Source organism: Artibeus jamaicensis, unplaced genomic scaffold (genome assembly GCF_021234435.1).
Source record: "Artibeus jamaicensis isolate MK-2021 breed Jamaican fruit bat unplaced genomic scaffold, CSHL_Jam_final scaffold_1964, whole genome shotgun sequence".
NCBI lineage: Eukaryota > Metazoa > Chordata > Mammalia > Chiroptera > Phyllostomidae > Artibeus > Artibeus jamaicensis.
This window is the reverse complement of record NW_026522030.1, coordinates 8,793,033-8,812,586: the sequence shown is the minus strand read 5'-3', so window position 1 is coordinate 8,812,586 and position 19,554 is coordinate 8,793,033. Positions and strand designations below refer to the sequence as shown.

Genomic DNA, 19,554 nt, shown 5'->3' with positions numbered 1-19,554 from the left:
AACTGGCTGCAATATCAGATTATTGCAATTTATGTTTATCAAGAGTAAACAGTTCTTTGTTCCTTTCAAGGGCAAGAACGTAACGTATCTTTGCCTCTGGGGCGGGGGGGTGACCACTTTCGGAGAAGGAAGGACTCAGTGCTGTCTTTGTGGGTTTCCTCTCGTTCACCTTTGATCTAGATGTGGTGGCTGTGTCCAGCCCTGCTGCGTATGCCCGAGCGGATTGGCAGTGGAGCGCACGCCAGCAGAAGCGCCATTTTTCCTGGTAGAGAGTAGAGACAAGGAGCTTATTGCCCAGCTTGTCAAGGCTCAGGACAGAGAGGAGGAAGAAACAAGTATAAAGGTTTTGGTTTTGAAAAGAAGTTGGCATCTTCCTGACCCTGGGACTTTAAGATCCACAAAATTGCTGAAAGAAAAAAGTACTGCTTGTTGAAAGGTAAGACACTAAACTGTTTTCAGGTTTCAGCTGTTGAAGCCACAGTAGCAGCGCACTTCCATAGACTGGACAGCAAAAGCAGCCGTGCCTGCTAAGCCGAAGTTGCGGTGACATCATCACCCGCCCAGCCTTCCCGGGAGACGGAGGCCTGAGCCGCTGGCTGGAGAGCTGTCTCTAGGGAGGCGGAGCCTTTCCCGAGTTTCACTCCTTTTTAAAATGACATTCACGGAGTGACGGGCATTGTGCTAGGTCTTGGATATGCAGAGATTCATGAGTCACCCTACCTGTCTTCTAGATGTTCTCATTCCAGAAAAATAAAAAACCCCGTGACTACAATGTGATAAGTGCTATAACAAACAGGTAACCTGTGTAAGAGGGTGGTGTAACTCGGTCTGAAGCAGTAGCTCTTCTCCTAAAGGCTTAATGGGAGCTCCCGAGATTGGAAGAAAGGGGTGGCATTTGAGTTAGAAAGAATTCCTGGGTCAAAGACAGGCGTGGAAGAGCATGCCGTGCTGGAAGGCCACACTTAGGTCTAGAAACTACCGTCTGACTGTTGGTTGTGGACCGAAGAGCGGGAAGGGACGAGGTGTTGCTGGGCAAGATAGGCCAGTTACGGAGGCCTTGTTGGTTGCCAGGGAAATTTTAACTGATTAGCCATGGAGGTTAAAAAATAAATTTTAAGAATGTCAGACCACCTTAGTTCCAAGACGCACAGGAGGAAACAAACAAATACATATCTACCCGCAGCTCTCTCATCGGGCCCCAGCCTCTGTCTTCTCTTCTGCTAAGATTCCTGGTATCCTTGTGTTCTTACTGGGCTGGTTCTGAAACTTGTGGGCTACTAGCGAGTAGGCTTTTGACTTAGACTGCGAGAGCTCCTGACACTCCACTCTGTGCCAACCTTGAACGCCTTCTACAGTCCGTTACGCACAGGCCTCAGCCTAAAATCGCTGTTTTCATTCTGCAGGGGAAGCTGTAGACTGAGTAAAGATTCCAACCTTCTCGGCTCTAATCGTGACCAGGACAGGGTCATACATTCACAGTGACTCCAAGGAAAAGAAAATCGTCCCAAGGGCAGCCAGACCCGGCCCTGGAGCTGTGTGCGGGGATTAGGTAGTGCGAGGGCCTCGAGCAGGCTCTGGTCAGACTCTAGGCTCTGGTTGCGGTGGAGAGGCCAGACTCGAGGTACAGGTTTTGGGGTTGCTGGTTGCTGGAGCATGAGTTGACCATCCTGGTTGTTAGAGGAGCACAGGACTTGGTGATGTCACAAATCCAGGGACCAGTGCGAAGAGGGTAGCCCCTGGGGAAGAGCGGGTGACGTGTTTGAGGAGGGGTATCTGCCTTCTGTGGACTGGGACCTTCACTAAGACAAGAGAACAGAGAAGGAAGGGCCACCCTGGGATGCGTGGCCCTGACGTGGCAGAGTTCAGTCACCTCCGAGATCCTGCTGTGGACTCCACCCAGACGCACGGGTGGGCCCCCCCAGAGACTGGCGCTGCAGGCTGGCAGGAGTTGGCTGCCAGGGCGGCGGTCAGCTCAGAACGCCCTGCAGTCCAGTTGCAGCAAGGAGAAGAATCGGGTTTGAAGAAATGCGTTTTAAAAGGCATCTGCCAACATTCGGAGGCTGAGTTAAAAGCCAAGGATTTATGGCCAAAAGCAGAGCATTTCTGTAAAATTAGCCCCAATAGCAAAAAATGGAGGGACAATGGGCAAATTCTCAAAGGCTGTCTTGAAGTACGCAAAATGCGATTCACCAGGAGACGTGGGTTTTAGTCTTCAGAGCTAGCTCTATGACTGCTAACATTCCACCCGCTTCAGGCTAGAAGCTCTACAGAATAATAATGGCTTATAGACGGAACAATTGACTGACACCGGGGAGTGTGGCAATGGCCACAGAACATCTTTTTTTTTTTTTGACAGAAATGAACATATAAGGAGTGAATTTGAAAACAGTATCAGGTCCTTAGCCCTTCTTATATAACAGACAGTTCTCGTACTGGGGAGTTTGTATATATTCACATCTAACTGTACTGGATACTAATTTATATCTAGTATCAAACTCTAGTCAGAAGTTAAAAATATTTTTCATGTAATGAAAGAGATTTGTCACTGAAAATGTGCTCACTCAAATTCAGAATTCTTAACAGAAAACACTTAACGATTTTAATGGGCACAGGGAAGATTTTCATCACTAGCAGACTTTACTTGAAGGCTGCGGCACACTCACTGCCTTTTGGGGGACCGCGGAGGAGGTCCCGGACAGCCTCCAGAACCGCTGTGCGTGGCTGCAGCAGAGCACCGGCTGTAGATTTCACCTGCAGAAATGCCTTTGCCTAAAAATCCGCAATTCTGTGGACGTTAAAGAATTCATCCTAACAAAAAGACATTCTCCAGGTGAAAAAAGAGTTTAGTTTTCATGGCGGTTCCTGTGTTCTCTCAGAGAGGAAAGAATTTGCTGTGCTTTTAGTCTTTAAGATTTTGGAGGCACAAAGACAAAATAGGTTTCCTGTGTGATTAAAAGCAATTCATAAGCTATCGTAGTAGCTCTTCAGCCGATAGAGCTCAATAAAAGATGGGCCTTTATCCCTGTTAGAAATTGATCACAATCAGAGAAGGTTTTAAGGCATGTTTTATCTGTGAGCATTTGTAAACAGCGGCATGTCTGAGTGTTATGATTTTTTCAACATGTCTCTATGACGGAGATTTATATGTTACCATATTTATGAACTGGCTGTGACAAGGCATTTCAGTAGCAATGTACCAAGCATTTGTAACATGTTTTTGTTTAATGTATGTCATTTGATACTCAAAACAACTCTGTAAACTCAGCAGAGCAGGTATTATTATCTCTATTTTAGAAAAAAGAAAAAAGGGGAGGCTCAGAGAGGCTAAACATTTCACCCGAAGTCCCAAAGCCAGACGCTGGCCACTGCCCGGTGGGGACACCTCTTTGGGGCGAGCACAGCTCCGTCCTGCGGGCCCAGCTGGCTCCGTCTGCTCTTTGTTGTCTTCATCGCTGCTTTCAGCAGAAAACTGTCTACCTAAGGCTGGAGAGTCCTGAATATGCACAGTAGACACGAACATTTTCTCCCGTCAGCTGTCGCTGAGTGTAGGTGTCCACGTGCTCCCAAGTTATAAGGGCACGAAGGCACTTTTGTTAGCACAGCACTGGCTACAAAGGCATCACTGATTGTTATTAAAGCATTTTTCTTTTTCTAGGATGCCCAGCAATACTCAAGAATATAGGGACATCTTTTTTTTTATTATGCTTTATAACTAACATTAACGTTCTGGAAACAAATTAACGTGTGCCTTTGAAGAGGGATGGGAAATTTCTTTATTTTGATCGTTCCAGTGGTTTTCCTCAGATTAAGCTTACATAACTATAGAATTCTAGGTCTGCCTTAACAGGCTATAAACTAAGGCCTTTTTGGGGGAGTGTCCATCAGATCGGGTGTCTTGTTGCCCTGCAGGATGAGGAAACGCGGAAGGACTATGACTACATGCTGGACCACCCGGAGGAGTACTACCGCCACTACTACCACTACTACCGCCGGCGCCTGGCCCCCAAAGTGGACGTCAGGGTCGTGATTTTGGTCAGCGTGTGTGCCGTTTCAGTGTTTCAGGTGGGTGTTGGTGGTGTGTGTGTCCACCTGCATGTGCTCGAGTGTGCGGTGCCTGGGGCTAGTTGTTGAAACTGAACTGGAAGTACCTTTTCATAACATTTTTCATCCAGTTGATGTATTTTTACGTTAGAAAAATATCCATTTTTTTCAACCAGTGATAATACTGGAATCTCCATCCGTGGGAAGTCCAAGAAACTGCTGACCGTCGCTGTATCACTACCGAGAGGACCCAGCAGAGGGTCTCTCTCTCATAGCCACCTCCTCCAGCACAGTTTCCCCAGGACAGCCGGCTCCATGTCCACCTGATCACGTCTTTCACCTCTGTGGAACTTCTCAATGATTTTCCCTTAAACTTGAGAAAAGTCTGAGCAGCTGAACATGACTCGATAGGTCCGGGCACCTGTCCCCTGGATGCCGGTAGTGCTTGACACCAACGTGGCCGCCAGAGACGCCCCCCACCCGAGCACCCGCCTGCTGGGGGTGCCCCTGCTCGGCCTGGACCACTGAAATAACACACAACCGCTGAAGTCTTCATGTTGTTTTTGGAATATCACAAAAATTTCACTTCAGCCTGAAATTGGTTGTCCCCACACTGTTCTTAAACTGACCACACTCATCATGCAGACCTTTAGAAGAACAGGACCTATCAAGGGACTAGAGTAAAGCAGTTTGCTAGTTCGAAAGGTGCTTCTTGAGTTTGATTTCCAGAAACGAGATTCACTTTATACAAAAAAGAATTTCTATAGAAAACTTGTATAGATTGTATATTTTAAATGTATCACATTCTATAGAAGTTTTATTCTTTCAGAGGGGGACAAGAGGGATAATTTTACTTTTCTGTTTTAGATAATATAATCCCCTAGTTTTATATATATATATATAATTTTTAAATATGGTATTTTTATAATACATTTATATATAAACTATGTATGTAGTTTATATATATAGCTATATATAAAGTTTTCCTATTCCTAATAGATTGGTACTATAATATTTCAGGATAGTATTGGTGCAACTGCTATATTTATTCAATAAAATAGCAAATGGAATGTGTGGAAATGTGAAGAATAGGACTTCTTCTGACAATTAATAAAACACTTTGCGGTTGCATATATTTATAAAACAAGTTAGATGTTTTCCTGTCCAAATCAGTAAAGAGTTTAAACATGTTTGAATCTTTCAGCACAGAATACGATGAGCATTAACTATGGCGCGTAGACGGTTTAGGGAAGAGGTGGGATGAATATAGTTGCCGAGTCTGCACTTTGTGGTTTCTTCCTTTTTGTTTCTAATCCTCACCTGAGGACACGCTTATTGATTTCCGAGAGGGGGAGGGAGGGAGAGAAACATGGATCGATTGCCTCCCTGTGGACCCCAACTGGGGATGGGGCCGCAACCCAGGTATGTGCTCTGACGGGGAGTCGGACGGGCCCCTCCGGTTACTGGGTGACGCTCCAACCGAGACACACCAGCCAGGGTGAAAGAGATGTCTTGATCGTGATCTCGGAAAGAGCCAAATAGTAAAGACGTGAAATCACTGGTGTGTGATTCCATCAATCTGTCCTCTGATCTTGGGCATCTTCTGTCTGATTTAATACTTTTCTGCTCTGCTCAGGGCTCCCCTGACTTACACAGAAAGGTTACTCAGTTGTGTCTTTTACTGACTAAGATGCCTGAGGTTCCTGTTTTTAACCAGAATGGGTCGGGAGGGGGTGGTGCTCACCCAGATGGATTTGGGTGATAAAAATGACCCATTTTTCTCTGTTCCATATTCTAGTTTTTCAGCTGGTGGAACAGCTACGACAAGGCAATCAGCTACCTGGCCACGGTGCCCAAGTACCGGATCCAAGCCATGGAGATCGCTAAGCAGCAGGGGCTACTCAGAAAAGCCAAAGAGAAGGGCAGAAACAAAAAACCCAAAGAGGAGATCCGTGACGAGGAGGAGAACATTATAAAGAACATTATCAAGAGTAAGATAGACATAAAGGGAGGCTATCAGAAGCCCCAGATCCGGGATCTTCTCCTCTTTCAGATCCTCTTAGCACCTTTTCACCTGTGCTCATACCTAGTCTGGTATTGCCGGTGGGTCTACAATTTTAACATCAAAGGCAAAGAATATGGGGAAGAAGAAAGACTGTATCTTATACGTAAATCTATGAAGATGTCGAAGTCTCAGTTTGATAGTCTGGAAGATCATCAGAAGGAAGATTTTCTTAAACGGAAGCTCTGGATCAAGGAGAACTACGAGGTGAGTAATTAGTCTGCCGCGATTTGGGGGTCGTCTTCCTTACCAAGGTAAAATGAGGTGTGCGCTAAGGGATCGCAGACTATGCTCACATTTCTGAAATCCAAGAGCTAAATAATGAATAAAGATCTTACTTTTCTGGAAAGCATGGCTATATTTGGTAGTGGAACAGTGGGTTTTTAACCTGTGATTCATCTTTTTAAAAGTCGAGTTGTAATCACTGTAAGTGACTGATGCTGAACGTGTGAAGAGTGGTCTGACTGGTCGTGTGGAAGTGCAGGGTGGGACAGTGTGAGTTTGCAGGGGGGCCCAACCCCCCTGCACTCAATTGCACTCACTAAAATTTGGTCTTTCCCACAGTTCCTTCTCGTCATGTAAATTTAGCCATGGAGATTAAAAAACAAAACAAAACAGAGGGAATAAGAGATGGAAATTTTGTTGAATAACTTCATTTCAAAATAAAATGAACACAGAATATTCTGCATAGTAACTAACATATGTATGAAAGGTTGCTTTTATTTTTGAGTTAAATTGACTTACTAAAATGCCTCTAAACTTTGGGCATTTTAATAAATGCAGTATTTTACAGTCAGCTACAATGGTTACTTTGAGGTGGTCAGCTGTCTAGCTAAAGTCTAAAGGACCTAGTCATCTTTAGGTTTGGGGTAAAATTCATTGGTTAATATATTAAATGTAAGAATAAAGAAGAGTGAACCCTTCCTAAGAAATCTGAGCTACGTTTGTTTTTTTTAGCTTCATACACATTTCTTTTTAATATCTAGTATCCTAAATAGATTTTACTAAAAGTACATTTTCAGTTTGAATTATATTTAAGTAACTTAACTCACTATGAACTGCCAGAATGTTTTGGGAAGTAAATCTATTCAGCCTGCTTATGAATAAGATAAAAATGGAACATAACATATTCTCTTGTTCCTAAATGACTTGAAAAGTTTTCTTTTTAAAGTAGGTTAAGCAGCCTTGGCAGGTGTGGCTCAGTGGACTGAGTGCTGGCCTGCGAACCACAGGGTCACCGGTTGGATTCCCAGTCAGGGCACGTGCCTGGGTTGCGGGCTAGGTCCCCAGTGCAGGGCACGTGAGAGGCAACCACACACTGATGTTTCTCTCCCTTTCTCCCTCCTTTCCCCTTTCTCTAAAAATAAATACATTTTTTTAAAAACAAAAGTAGGTTGGTTGGGCAGCCTGACCCAGAAACATACTGGGCTCAATTATATTATTCTGTAAGGTTATCATAGTCACAATTTCCTAAAATTTGGAAGTAAAAGAAATTCTTTTTAAAATCTGATGTGACTGTGAAACTGGTCATGAAAACTTGTCCATTTAGCTTCAGCTGACATCCCTAAAATTTCCAGAAATGCCTATGTTTTGTTCTTAACCCATGAGGTTCATTTAACCTTCCTTGATAACTTTAATAAAATATTTTGAAAAACCAATAATTATCTTTGAAGATAAAAGTAGATGTAAATTCAGTTTGGAGACAAATGTATATTATCAGGTCATTTTGTTCCTTGGTTAGGATCCACAAATACTGAAAACCACCAGTTAAATTTATTGAGTACTATTTAAAAAAAATTAAGTGATTCTTTAATATTGGACATTAACTGTTGAGAGGAAGTATTTAAACCCTTTAAACTCAGCTTCTGTATGATTTCAGTGAGGGAAAGCATGTATTTCCTGGTCACAGAAATTGTTGACCAAAATGACTATTCCTTGTACAGGTTGTTCTTTTGTATCTAATACCAAATGCTAAGGTGCGTAATTACTCATTTTTAGTGCGTGGCCTTGAGACAACAGACCGATGCAGTCACTGGTCACTTTCTCCTAAACTTGTATTTGAAAAATGTAAATATGCTGCTATAAAGCGGGTAACAAATGTTTCCCCTTGAATTACAAAGTCAGTCAGTGTCATTTACATGCACAGGTCTACAAACAAGAACAGGAAGAAGAACTAAAGAAGAAGCTGGCCAGTGACCCCAGATGGAAGAGATACAGGAGATGGATGAAGAACGAGGGGCCCGGGCGGCTGACGTTTGTGGACGACTAGAGGCCGCGGGGACACTGCTCTGCCACACCTTAGTCATGATGCCATTGTCACAACTGGGTCATTTCTGAGATGTGTCGACTGCCCTTCTGCAGGAGCTAAAATCCCTCAAGTGTTTGATTTAACAGAATAATGAAGAAATTTAAACTTTATCTTAAAACTTTATACATAAGACATTTATGATTCTTCAATTTTTTACAATCTATTTGTGGATTTTGTTAAAAGATTTGACATGCAGATTTATTAGTTGCCATATAAGAATTTTATATGTTAAAAGAGTTGACATGAAAATTTATTAGATACCATTGAAAATTTTTACGTGTTAAATGCTTATTCTTCCAACGTGTTCCCTTGTTCCTTGTTATAGGGCTACATTTTTCTGCTTTCCTGGCCTCTGATATTTTCACAAAACATAAAAAATTCTAACAGCATTTACTCATAGTATTCTGAGTGTCTTTCTAGACACAGACTTCAACAAGATGATTTCAATATTTCAATATCATCTTCATTACAGTCATTCTAGGATTGAAATACATTCAAAATGTCTCTCTAAGAGAGTCTCCTGCTAGGACGCCGCTTGCCGCCTCCTCCCCGGTCACGTGCTCTTCACACGGCCGGTGGGAAACTCTCCAGGAGAGTGAATCTATGCTCACGTCCTTGTAGGACGATCTTGATGACAGTCATTTTAGGACTACACCTGTTTCCAAACATTCTTCCAGAAGAGACCTTTTGTACCACTTCAATTTTTAAAAAAAAATGATGAAGCAGAAATAGTGTACTGAAAAGCCGTTCGTAGATTAGGAAGTCCTTGAGCGGTGAGAAAACTCTGTTGTACGTGAATACATTTACATGCATTTAAACCAGAAAAAAGAACCAACTGGCCACGTGCTGTTGTTCAGACAGTGAAATGTAAGCGTCTCATACGTGTGGGAGTGAAAGTAACTCACACATAATTTGAAACAAGTATGATACTGCACCAAAGTATCGATGCATATTCATGGTAGTGAATCAGAACTCCTGTTTTTTGTTTTTTTAGACTCCTGTTAAGGGATTTATCCCATTGCTTCATATTAATAAAATGGTTGCAATATATCAAGTTTGTTGGTATGACATTGTAAATCAAAGATTAACATATTGCTTTTGTATTATATAATTTTAAAAGACTAGTATAGGTAGTAGGTTTGCAGAGTCTGTTTCTAGCCAAAGTAAACCAGTCCTTTTGGGAGCTGAGCCCAAATCCGTGGCACGCACAGAGGAGCCAGAGGGCAGAGTTCTGTCCCTGCCCATGGAGATGAAGACGTGAAGTGAGGAGTCTGGTCTGTGGGCACTTGAACTGATTAGAAACCTGTGGGCGTTTGATGAGGTTATCATCGGGGCCCTTTTACAGATCTAAGATTCTGAAATGGTACAATATTTATATTTTTATACATTTTAGGTAAAAGTGTTTTGTGCCTCTATTCTTTTGTAGGAGCGTGGGGGGGGTGACAGAACTAAATTATAGGGAGCTGTTTCAAACCTCAAATGTCCAGCTTTTAAACGTCTCTCAGGATGCTGTGCTGGTCTGCAGAGGCAGCAGATGGCCCCTTATAATTCCTTATCTGTTTGACGCACAGTAGTGTTTATCTAAGAACAGATGTATGTGCCTAGTATTATACAGACCAGAGAGAAATGTGGGTACTTGCCCCTTAAAATTTTAAGGAGATTTCTGATATTCCAGGTTATCTTTTACCTACTAACAAGGAAAAATAAGAGGACTGGCTATGTTAGCATTCATCAGGTTTAGCTGATATTAAAAAAATGTATCTTTGGATATTATTTTGCTTATCTGCTCGATAGTTGTATTTCTTCCTTTCTGGATGATTCATTTCTGGCATTGTCCCAGCAGTCTGCTCACTTGGTGAAAATGCGGTCAGTCTTTTGGAGCCTTGGTCATGGTCTGGGTCAAGATGAATGGACTCTCGTTAATGGAAGGACTGTGGTCCTTCTCTCCTCTTCCCTCAACAAAACATGTTTCAAAATCCAAGCGAGAAGAAAGGGCCATTAGTTGGCCCAAGCACCATCAGGTCCTCTGCTTATCACCCACCAAACACCCAAACGTCTCCATCTCAGAAACATCTGGAGAAGAATCTTGGGCAGAGGATCCTGCAGCCCCTCCAGTTAGAAAATTTTTCTCGTGCTTAAGTTTTAGGGCCGTCACATTTCCTTTTCGCACTTGGCACGCAGGAGTGATAGCACATGGGTATTTACTATCACTTCAGGTAACTGGGATCTGGGCTCAGATTACTCAGGGTTACATTCACCTCCAACATCTTTGCAGCGGATTTCCTCGTACTACTAACCCTTTCCTTCCTGGCCATACTTCTTTATGAAATTCCCCAGGTTCCACAAATTGTACATTGCTGTGTCATTACACTTTTGGTAGGTACTGTGCCTGCATCTTAAACACTACAGTCGGTATACAGGATTTAAAAATGCTACAGGAAAAAAAAAAACAGTTGAAATTGGAGAATTAACAAATATTTTAGTACCATGGAATTTATGTTTAGAAAAATCATAGTTCATCTCCTTTGAGGTTCTTTGTTTGGTTTGGTTTGACTGACAGGGAATAAACTTGAACCCCCAGACTTTGGTGCTAATTTTGGTTACGTGGAAGCCAGTGCCAGGTCGACACTCAGCTAGTGTTATGAGCTGGTCTGCCGACCCCAGACTGAAAGTTCTGTGGAAATCAGAGAGACACGGCTTTTCTTAGATATTAGTATAAGTAAATCTAGCTACTTTAAGAGAGTAAATCAGACATGGTTTCTGGTGGGTTATGATTGTGCATTTGAGGCAGATAAATGTTATTCATACAAACTATTGTGTGTAATATAATTGATCTTATTGGCAAAAATGATACTCTTCACATTTTAATATGGGCTAAGGCCAAATCTGGAACCTAATAACTAAATAAAATTTGCTAACAAATTACCCTGGCTAGTTCCCTCAGCTGAAATGAGAGGATCTTTTTAGCTAATTAGGATACAAAATTCTGTAAGTCTGCAAGTTCACATAGGTTTAGGGTCTGAAGTAGATTAGATGGCCTGAAATTGGGAAATGTTGTGGGTAATTACTTTAAAAGTTTACATAATTAGTTGTGAACTTTAATCAGCTTCTCAGTACTTAAAAGTTTCAGAGTATCCTTGATAATTGTATGTGGAATGAGTCAGTTGGTCTCAGGTCAATGACGTAAGGTTTCTTACAGACTCCTCCCCGGTGTCAGTAGGGGAGGGAGAAATTTCATTCAACAGTCTCTCCTTGTAGAACCTCGGGAAGATGGAGCGAGAGGCCAAGGAAGATGCCGAGGAAGGGCTGGTGGAAGGGCTCGGGCTTTCCTGCCAACAGACCAAGCTTTGGTTTCTGGCTCTGCCGCTGACCAGCAGCTCCACTTTGGGCAGGTTAACCTCTGAACCTCATCCTTCATTTTTAAAAGTAGGGATACTCACCACTTCATATTATAAGAATTAAACAAGATAGGGGGAAAGTGTACAAAGTGCTCCGAAAAATAAGTTTCCTTGCCTTCAGAGGGAACAGGATTCATTCTCATTTGTTAAAATCCATGGTAATGGAGTGTTTACTGATGATTTAAAAATCCGTGTTTCTTTATTCTTTGAGTAGGTGTGTAGGTACTAAAGTGAGGAAAAGTGATGCTCCCCAGGGTTGGGGGTGGTGTGTTGTAAAAGCAGCCGCCTGCCTCTTGTTGCCTTTGGTGGTAAAGCGGCGGAGATGACAGTTCAGGAAAAAACTTTCAGAGAACAGAGCAATCGGCTACTCGCCAGTTTCAGGCCTGCCTTTACTGGAGGACACTTGTAATGAGGTGACCAGGCGGGCTTGGAACCCCTGCCCAAAGGACATCAAGTACCCCTAAGTCTCACCGTCTGGGAGTCCCACTGCCTGTGAAAATCTGGAGAAGCTGAATCTACAAACCAGCGGTTGGATCTTTAGCTCTTGGTTCATGCTAAGTTCTAAAAATAATGCAATGGGTATAAGGAAGTGAAATAATTTGTGATACATTATGTTGTGTCACATTAAATATTGTTGTTAAATGTGTTCTTGTTTCTTTTTAATCATTTTAGAAAACCGAAGATACAGATTACTGCCGTTTTGATGTAACATTGGCAGAAACACCCATTTCATTATTTTTATGGAGAAGAGTGAGTTATAGCCCCTTTTTCTGGAAGAAGAAAAAACCTTCTGTTAGTAAAAAGGTGATAAAAATATATGTCAAAGACGCGAAGGCCTGACCTGTGTGGCTCAGTTGGTTGGGCATCATCTCGTAAATCGGTAGGTGGCCGTTGGGTCGCCCGTTGACTCGCACGCAGGTTGGGGCGTGTTGACAGGCAACGATCGATATTCTCCTCCACTTTCCCCCTTTCTAAAAGTAAATTTTTAAAAATTAAAAAGAATTACAGTTGATAATAGGGACCCAAATGAGATGTTCGTGTTTGCAAGGACACTGACATCTCTAAAAAGTGCTGAGATGCAGCCGCCGGGTGGAGTCGTGCGGCTCCGGCCTCCGGGACAGACGCGGCTCTGCCCGTTCAGAACGCAGCAGGAGTGGGATTCGCAGGTCAGTTGGGCCCCAACCGCCGCGTACCTGCCGTGCGGTCCCAGCTGGGGCGGCGACGGGGCGGGCGCTGCTGCTTCCCCGCCCCCGGGCGGCGCCGGGGCTTTAGGGGCCACGCTCCGCCAGCCCAGCTCCCGCCCCGGAGCGCAGCGCCGCCGCCATGTCCGCCGGGGCCAGCGTGAGCGCCTTGCAGCGCCTAGTGGAGCAGCTGAAGCTGGAGGCCGCCGTGGAGAGGATCAAGGTGAGGCCGGCGGGGGCGCCTCCTCCGGCCAGTCTGACGGCCTAGGGCGCAGCCGTTGAGCCAGCGCGAGCGGCGGGCGGCCGGGCCCCTGCAGAGGCCGCGCGGGGCGGGCGGGGCGGCGGGACAGCTCCACCCGGCCCCAGCTCACTGCTCGCGCGGAGGGATGGGAGCCCACGCAGGGCCGAGCTGGACCCAGGCGCCGCTTCCCTGGAGCCGTAGGGACGTGGGTCCGAAGGGAAGGGGACCCGGCCCTGATGGAGACTGAGACTCGGCGGAGAGGAATGGGACGGACGTGGGCTGACCAGTGATGGGGTGGAGGCCAGAGATGCGGAGGCGACCGAATGAATGGATGGGCCTTGGTGATGGCTCGGAGGGAGGAGACTGGCCACGTTCAGGTTTCTGGCTTGGTGACAGCATGGATGGCGCGGCCATTTGCTACAACACGGGGGAGGGAAAGGGGGTGGGAGATGACGACTTCAGTTTTCGGTAGTCGACTTGAGATGTCCAGAAGGTATGTAGCGACATGGGCTGAAGCTCAGAGATCGAGGCTGAAAGAGAGAATCTGAATGTGCGCATATGGTGGGTGAAAAAGCTGCGTTAGCGAAGCAACCAGAGCAGGGAACCTAGGGACCAGACCAGCCAAAAGAGGTGGCTGAGAGAAAAGAACCACGGGAAACCAAGGTTTCTGAAGCAAAATTTGGGGCCTAGTCAACATGCCCAGTATTTGTTTGGTCAGTTCGTTAAAAATCATCTGTTGCCATACGGTTGTGGTGAGGGCAGGGTGTGGAGGCGGGTAAAGGGGGGAATGGGTGACATCTCCAATAGCGTCAACAATAAAAAAAAAAGCATCTATTGTGCAACTGTGTTCAGCAGCTCATGTACATAGCGTTGTCAGTAGAACGTGTGTGTCTGTGCACACTGCCCTGCTGGTCCGTGGGCCTCACTCGTGCATTTTCTCTGCATCCAGCACCGTCCTGGGTACTGAGAATATGGTGATTCTAGTGGGGATGATAAACAGTGAACACATTACCCAATAAATAAAACTATTTCAGACAATAAGTGATGTGCAGATTATAGAACATGGTAAAGAGAGGTGTGGAATGAAGAAGAGGTTTCAGTGGTGTTCCAAGCAGAATCTAGATTGTAATAAGGTGTGCAGACTTTAAAAAAAAGAAATATGGTTTTCAAGAGGAAACCACTTAATTTTTTTTAGGGAACAAAAAGCCATGTTTGAGGTTGAGGGGAAAGAACAAATGGAGGAGATTTGGAGGGGGAGGGGATGGGGGTCTGTCCTTTGGAGCATGGGATTGGAGGGGCACCCTCTAAGAAGGCAAGAAAGGGGGTAAGGATATGTATGAAGATGTTTCCAGATACAGACTTACGGACTTGTATGGAGACAGTTTTCTTTGTGAAATCCGAGGCCCGGATTTCTTCTAGGGCAGAGGAGAGGGAGCGAATGGAATCACCAGAGGGAGGGTGGGGGAGGGAGTGCTGTCAGGAGTGGGGGAGGATTCCGGAGCAGGCAAGTCCCTGGACACCTTGTGACTCTGAAGACCCAGCCACTGCGAGAGTGGAGACTGGTTGTCCTGCTTGTGATGTTTTCCCCTCTGGCAGCGTTTGCCCACCGGGGAATCTGAGTCTGAACATAGTTTTGGGTGAGTAGGGGAGGTATGCCAGAAAGATGCCAGCTGAGGTGGAGGGCAAGGAGTTTGAGGGTTTCCCCAGAAAGAGGCTGGACCTAGGCTGGATAGGGAAGGCGCAAAGCAAGCATCCTGGTGATGGGCTGGAGGAAAGGAGAGTGGGGTTCCCCCTGAGATCAAAGAGCAGGCTCAGTTAGACTAGAAAGCAGCACCCTGCAAGGGTAGGGGAGATTGCAATCGATCAGAAAATAGGATGTCGGAGTGTAGAATTTCAGATGTGGAGCGCTTAGCAGGTCTTGGCTGTGACTCTTGGCATTGAGGAGATGGTTGTTCAAGGAGAGGAAGGAGGTCAGGGAACTGAAATTAGGCTGTAGCAAGTGTTCACCATGCTGTTGCCACCTGAGTGGGAAAGGAAAGCTGAGCCAGATGCCTGCCTGCCCTGTGAAGAAGCTAGGGAACATACTCCTATCTGCATGTAAAACGTGATTGTGGGGGATGAAACTGAGACCCAGAAACTGAGAATTTGAGTGAACTGTTCAAGGTCACACAGTCAATACACTTAGTCGAGGGGTGTCCTCCTGGTAGCTTGGCAGGGCTTTTCACGAAGGCACATCAGGGAGTCACAAAGTGCACGGTCTGGGCCCCTCCTGTGGGGGCTCCGAGGTGGACATTCTCAGCACACCCAGACAGGTCTTCTCCTTCACTGGCTTGCTAACTGGTAAATAAGCCAGGACACCAATTTTCGAGCATCCCTTCCCAGTGATTGGGACGCTCTGTATCCTTCCAAGAACCCCTTCTTTGCTGTGGTGAAGCCTCTTGGAAGTTGCTGGGTGAACATGGGCTCAGACCAAGGAAGGTCATATGATTGGGGGGGGGGCATTATCTGCCTCCAGTAGCCAGCTATAGCTTCCAAGTGTTTGTTTGGGGTTTGAATTCTCCCAGTCCAAAGTGCTCGAGAAATGCTGACCACTTTTAGTTTCCCTGCGTGTCCTCTCACCTTAACTTTTTGACCACGTCGCTTAGGCTAAGGTTCAGTTAGTCCCATTTCTCAAGGGGTCCTGGGAGAGCTTCCTTCCTCTCATGTGTGGGGTTCACCTGTTCCCTCCGATACAGGGACAGAAAGCATGAGCATAATTGGTTCCAAATTTCTTTTGAATTAATGACTTCTAGATAGCCATTAATTCCAATTATAATTAATGTAAAAACGACAGACCTTCTGTTGAGGTATTAAAGGTAAGCTTAAACATTACTCTGTCAATGTTATATTTATATTGTATTTATATTATATAACATAAATGGTTGTTACATGAATGAAACTAAAATTTCTAAAAGCATTCTAGAAACTAGGTAGTAGCCTTAACATAAGGAATTGATTTTGCAGTTATTTAGAAGCTTGGAAAATTAACAGAGTGGTAGCAATACTCAAACAGCGATTGGAATCATGTTTGTACAATGTAGGTGAGTTTTTACACAGAACAGCTTTTCAGTGCAAGGAAAAGGGGAAGTGAGAAGAGGCTCCAAGTACAAATATGCATCAAATGGAGGATAAGAGGAAATGCAGGACAATGTTGAATCAGAGTTGACTAATTTCTCCAGAAGTTAGTGATTTCAAACAACATTTATTAACTCGCAATTCTTAGGCCAGCAAGTTGAGCTGGGATCAACTGTATAGTTACTTCTGCTGGTCTTTGCCGAGCCCTCCCATGGATCAGCAGTCAAATGGGGGGTTGGCTGGTGGCTGGGTGATCTGGGGTGGCCTCACTCACGTATCTGGAGGTCGTTAAGCAGGTGGCTAGGTGCTAGCTGACTGCTTCTCTTCCACAAGATCTTCAGTTATCTACCTTGGTCTCATGATTTTAGGGTTTCAAGCACAGACAGAGAGTTAACTGCAAAGGCTTTTACAGCCTAGGCTTGGAAGTTGCCCATTATTTCTACTAATTCTCCTGGTCAAAACTAGTCACAGGACAAGCCCAGGCTCGAGCAGTGGGTAAACAGACTCCAGCTCCTGGTGGGAGGAGTTGCAAAATAGTGTGGCTTTTCTGCACTCTGCCACACATGTATTGCTAATTATGTGTCAGCACTATTCTAAGTGCTTTGCATGCTGTTTACTCGATCTTCACATTAACCCGGTGAAGTAGGTACTATTACTAAATACATTTCACAGATGAGGAAACAGGTACTGAGAAGTTAAGAAACTTGCTCAAGCACATACGGGTAGTGACACAGCTGAATTTGAGACTAAACAGCCTGGTTCCCACCCCAAAGCAAGGGGGAAGAACTCCTGTCGCTTGTTTTGAGCATGCTGGGTGGGATTCGGGCCTTGTATACATACAGTAAAGCGGTTCACTCACCTAGGAAATGTGGACCTATCGATGCATACTTTATAAACAAAAATTTGTAAAGGGAACACTAGAATGAGCTACTTCTTTACCAATTGAGTCTCAGAACTAGGCTTCTATATGGATCGACACTGCTTTTTCTGTCTTTTGTTGAGTAAGCAACCAGCCAAAAATATCCTAAATCAGAGCTCATAGAAATGTAACCTTTCCTCTTTGAAGTTCATTATTAGACCTTTCAGCAAACCGGGGCTTTGGGAGGTCACATAAAGTGTGGTCAGGCCGTGTGATCGTTTTTCAGAATACCAGGTGGCTGCCGGGTGGGTCTGGCTGTGGGCAGCGCGTCAAGCTGTAGCCCTTTGGTTTCAGGTCTCCCAGGCGGCTGCAGAGCTCCAACAGTACTGCATGCAGAATGCCTGCAAGGACGCCCTGCTGGTCGGCGTTCCAGCGGGAAGCAACCCCTTCCGGGAGCCCAGATCCTGTGCTCTACTCTGAACACTGGTGAGTAACTTAGACCATGACCTGAGGCCATGGCACTGTCACAGGGCTTCCCAAAGGGTTTGGGCAGCTGTTTTGAATATCTACTGTTCTTGAGGGAATTAAAATGAAAACTAGCAAAATGCACAACTGTCCCTGAAGGGTGAGTCTAGTTTGTATTCGCCTTGCCTGTGGGTTACATCTAATTAAGAGAGTCTCAGTCCTCATTGGCAATAACTCATAAGCTTTAATATCCTTGTATGCTTGAGCTCTTTCACTGAGCTGGCTGGTGGTAATGTCTTGAACTCAGTCCTGTTCTCTCTGTCCTCACACCAACCCAGAGTTGTCGTTTGCTGCTTGGTGCTGCTCTTGGGACTAAGGACTCCCCCGAGGAGGAGACTTGTTCCTACTACCAGCCGTGGTTTCTTTCCTAAAGGCTTTCAGAGTATATCTTGGTTTTAAAGGAGGGGGCTTTAATGTAGCTACTGGAGAAAGTGTGAGTTGGGTTAAAAGAGCTTTAAAAGCCAGTTATTGAAATGAAAACATCCCTTTGGTGGCATATTAGAAAGTTCATGGATTCTAATGCATTTTATGGGGTCTCATTCATATTTTTACTTTTTTTCCTTTTTTTGGAAGAGTTCGGGGAGATTATTGGAGTCTTTTGGGGCCAACATATTTCAAATTACACTATCAGGCACCGTTGGACCTTTTCATGAAAAAGGCCCACGTGTGAGGTATTAAAGTGATAGTTTGGGCTAGCGTAGCATCTGTCTTTTTACAGAGCACTTTTACGGGTGCTCTTCCTTCAGTGGTGTGGTTTGGATGGGATTTTTTTTTAAACTTGTTACTCTCTGCTTTGAGAATACTCAAGTGTCCTATGAAGAGCTTACTAGTTAATTTTATGTACAGTCTTACGAAAGTGAAAACTGACCAAATTCTCTTTCCAGTAGGAAAGAAGTGGGTCAAGGGATGCCTTCAGGCACAAAGTGACGGATGCCTGCCTCCAAGTCTCAAGAAAGCGTTTTTCCCCAACCAAATGACTTTTAGGTATCTCAGACCTTCCCAGTGGCCTGGTCCTATCGCCAAAATTCTACAGAAATTGATGTTTCAACTCAAATAATGAAACTGGGTGAAGGAGAAGAGTTTTAAGTAATAATGGCCCAGTTTGTCTGGTGAAGTGCTTTATACTTAAGGCAGAAACCTTACCACCAAATATACAAAAATGCACCTCTTTCACAAGGGAATTACTAGTGTTTCTATACCTGGAATATGATGTATGTTTTATTTACTGGATGTTTACATTTTGGAAAATAAACCATTTTTGTCTATTAAAAAACTCAATATTTGGAATTTTGTTGTTCCTAAGATTTTTACACGATAAAAAAATTTGTCCCTTTCTCATGAATTTACAATTTCTAAATGAAGATAAGCCAGTGTAAAATTGTGGGAAGAATAGGCTTTATTAATCAAATGCTGTCTTAATTTTTGTAAGTGAGAAGACTTTTATTTTTAACACTAAACATGGAAGCTGTTTCTTAGCAAACTCATTGGAACGATGAATGCACCACGTATTCGATCTCCTGGTTCTGTGTGTGACCACAGCTCTTCCTAAGCCCCTCTGGTGTTGTGGCTGTACTTAGTCCTACCTTATTTCATGTCTTTGAAAAACATTTAAAATGTGACTTACAGAACATTGCAAGTGATTAAAAACAAAGTAATGTGAATGTTTTACAAACTAATTGAATTTTTAATGTCATGTTTTACTTTCATGTTGTGCCTTTGATTTCATTTGAGACACTTTCAAAAGAATACTTTGTGTTTGTGATAATCTTTAAAGAGCTTGGAAATAAAATTTCTGCTTAACTCATCATTTTCTACAACAGCAACA

At 44.2% G+C, this 19,554-nt stretch overlaps 2 protein-coding genes and 1 long non-coding RNA gene across 4 annotated transcripts in view; 2 read left to right on the top strand and 1 right to left on the bottom strand.

Moving 5' to 3' along the window:
* Positions 1-9,091, top strand: part of DNAJC25 (DnaJ heat shock protein family (Hsp40) member C25) — a 21,109-nt gene extending 12,018 nt beyond the window's left edge. The window contains exons 2-4 of the mRNA XM_037152661.2: positions 3,910-4,062; positions 5,840-6,310; positions 8,250-9,091. Coding sequence (XP_037008556.2) covers positions 3,910-4,062; positions 5,840-6,310; positions 8,250-8,372 — 747 coding nt within the window. The 3' untranslated portion in view covers positions 8,373-9,091. The remainder of the gene's footprint in view (positions 1-3,909; positions 4,063-5,839; positions 6,311-8,249) is intronic.
* LOC128626035 (uncharacterized) overlaps positions 1-13,127 on the bottom strand; it is a 21,438-nt gene extending 8,311 nt beyond the window's left edge. Inside the window, exons 1-2 of the long non-coding RNA XR_008389919.1 lie at positions 13,003-13,127; positions 12,651-12,780 (exon numbers count right to left, since the gene is read on the bottom strand). This is a non-coding gene — a long non-coding RNA (uncharacterized LOC128626035). The remainder of the gene's footprint in view (positions 1-12,650; positions 12,781-13,002) is intronic.
* GNG10 (G protein subunit gamma 10) lies at positions 13,083-19,554 on the top strand. 2 transcript variants are annotated; one of them, XM_037152665.2, is made up of 3 exons: positions 13,083-13,213; positions 17,559-17,690; positions 18,617-19,554. In XM_037152665.2, exons 1-2 carry the CDS (start codon positions 13,133-13,135, stop codon positions 17,682-17,684), a joined length of 207 nt encoding a protein of 68 aa, XP_037008560.1. In that variant the 5' UTR covers positions 13,083-13,132; the 3' UTR covers positions 17,685-17,690; positions 18,617-19,554. The 2 variants fall into 2 exon arrangements, with proteins under 2 accessions (XP_037008560.1, XP_037008557.1); XM_037152662.2 differs by having other exon boundaries at positions 13,085-13,213; positions 18,614-19,554.